This window comes from Spermophilus citellus, assembly GCF_964194105.1.
Source record: "Spermophilus citellus genome assembly, contig: SCAFFOLD_324, whole genome shotgun sequence".
In the NCBI taxonomy this organism is placed as follows: domain Eukaryota; kingdom Metazoa; phylum Chordata; class Mammalia; order Rodentia; family Sciuridae; genus Spermophilus; species Spermophilus citellus.
Genome location: NW_027673014.1, coordinates 252,501 through 255,019, shown reverse-complemented (window position 1 = coordinate 255,019; position 2,519 = coordinate 252,501). Strand labels below are relative to the sequence as shown.

Here is a 2,519-nt window from a genome sequence, read left to right as displayed (position 1 = left end):
ACACGTGACCTCAAATCAGTCATTTAATTTTTCTGAGCCATGGCTCCTCATCTGTTAAAAGTATGTCTTCCAATTTTTAGGAAAGTAGTATAAATCCTATCCATCAAATATAATGTTTTAAAAGGGACTTGAAAAAAGATAGTTCAAAGACTGAATTCCTGCAAATTATGAACACAGTACGATAAATAAAGAGCGGCTTTTTGCTCTCTTACCTATGTTAGTTACTATGAAAATTACTTTTGGTATATGCAGAATATTAATATTAAATAATTTTCTAATTGGTCATGCAGTGAAGGCAGCTAATGAAAAAGCAGATTTTTTTTCACTTTAATTGGTTATTTCACATGGTGTTTGTGCTACACCTGTGCTTATAATGAGAATGGAGAATTAATGTAACCTTCTGCTCACATGATTCCAATTTTCATGGTTTATACAAGATAATGATAACCTGATTTGCAACACAATTTGTTGTAGATCTGTGTTTTAAATATTTTTATTAGTAGTTCAGGGACTTCATATACAGGAACTGATATATATTGCCAGTAAGAGTTAGCACCAACAGTGTACATTTTATTTAGATTCCAGTTTCATTATTTATTTTAATTACTTCTCAGATAATGAAAGAACATAAGAAGATACAGGATATTGAGAATCTTAAAAATGTTATAAAGTATGCATTTCTGTTTTAAAAACCTGTCCCTGTCTAAATAAAAGCCCTGGTTTTTAGGGACTATTTTCCTTCTCTGAAGTGGGCAGGCATACAAACTAGAATTCACACTGGACGGTAGAAACTTTAATTATTAATAGTGCATTATTAAACTTTTCATTGTATTTTTTTATGTCCTGTTCAGATTTGGTATATTCAAATCTGAGTTGGGAACTAAAAGCAATTTAGTATTTCAGAATCTAATATGTTCTCTTCATTTTTTGTATTTGATATGTAATTCTTATTATGCAGTACAAATGGATCTTAAGAGTTAGAATCTTTTGTGTGTGACTTTGGAGAGCTTATGTCAGCCACTTTTTAATATTTAAATGACTAGCCATTTTTGGAGAGGTTATGAAAACAATAGTACCCCCCCAAAAAATCAATTATTAAGAGGGTTAAGGTAATTTAACTGTCTTAATAAATGTTTATAAGTTTTCAATAGGAGTTGGAGAAAGCAAATTATAAATTCAACAACTGTATAGCTGTGACCTTGCCTTGACCTCAGACTTTGCATAAAGAGAAAAAGCCACCCCAAGAAATCTCTACAAGGAATGCATTTCTCTGAAGTCCCCAGCAGTGTGAGTTAGTGGTGATAAACTCCAGACATTCTCTCATTTGATGGTGTGCTGCCATCCCAGTTCATTATCTTAATAGTGGGCATTAAAATAGAATTGGGTTTGCCAAAGGTAGGGGAGGTTTGGATAAGAATGGCAAAAAAATAACTCAGAGAGCACAAGATTGAAGTGTAGCTAATTCAGAGAGGTAACAGATGCCCTCATGAGCATCTCACTCTACACAAAATTCCCCCTCTTGCAATTGAAAAGATGGTGGCTAGCATTGTTTCCACAAAACTCTGCAAATTCCCCCATGAAAAGATGAAATGGAAGTGTCCAACTGTGGTAAAACAGGCAAACAGAAATCAACTCAGAAACCCCAAACCTTGTACTCAAAGGTCACCAAGGGTTATAGGTTTTGCAGCCTGTGAAGCTGTACATAGAGCGAGGGAGAGATTGGATGCAGTCCCATTTTGCCAAGATCTAGCTTTGCCTGACTGTGATTCAGCTCTTCCTCTTCCTCTGCCTCTTTTTTTTTAAGGAATAATAATTTGCTTCACTTTCTTGGTTGCAGGTTTATTAATGCCCGGAGAAGAATAGTGCAGCCCATGATAGACCAGTCCAACCGAGCAGGCAAGTCCCCTATAGTCACTGTATTCAAGTCACGCAAGCGAAAACCATCCTCAAGCCATTCACCGGGAGGTCTGCTACCTGGTAAATAAACTGGGAGTGAGTACTAGGAGTGCTTGGCAATTAAAATTAAACCAGTTTCATTTCATAACAACACTAATCAATTTAACATCGTTATAAAATGTTTGGAGAAAGTAAAAAAAAAAGCCAACAGAGAAAAGTAACCCCTAAATCATATGCTCAGTTACAATATTCTTTGTACACATTCAATATATTAATGTTATTTTTTTCCCTGAGTTTGCCTTCTTAGCTCTTTCTGCTACTATGACCACTCCCTGGTGCATGGCTTGGTGTGGAATTGCTGTAAACTTTATTACCTGTCAAAAGGGCAAAGGGGTCAGGATCGCTTGTGGGACTCAGTAAAGTTCAAAGACATTCAATGAGGTAGAGCTTTTGTGTGCTTTAATAACCCAAGGCAGCTCACTTCTGAAGCAGCTTTTCATGTACAGTTAAAACATGGGATTCAGGTAGTCATATAAATACACAGTTCTTATTTCTTAGGCCTTCTCTTGTTAATATCCATCCTCTGGTGTTCAACAGAAAAAAAAAGAGCTTTTTTGTTTTGT

General features: G+C 35.5%; 1 protein-coding gene across 2 annotated transcripts in view; it reads left to right on the top strand.

The window, feature by feature from the left end:
* The first annotated feature begins 1,850 nt into the window (after positions 1 to 1,850).
* LOC308640234 (homeobox protein Meis1-like) overlaps positions 1,851 to 2,519 on the top strand; it is a 3,893-nt gene continuing 3,224 nt past the window's right edge. The window contains exon 1 of one of the 2 annotated variants that reach the window (XR_014020201.1): positions 1,851 to 1,896. Coding sequence is in view for 1 of the 2 variants with exons in the window: in XM_081312203.1 (XP_081168329.1) it covers positions 1,872 to 1,977 (106 nt within the window). In the remaining variant the exon portion in view is untranslated. Of the gene's footprint in view, positions 1,978 to 2,519 lie in introns of both variants that reach the window. The other variant, XM_081312203.1, reaches the window with a different exon arrangement.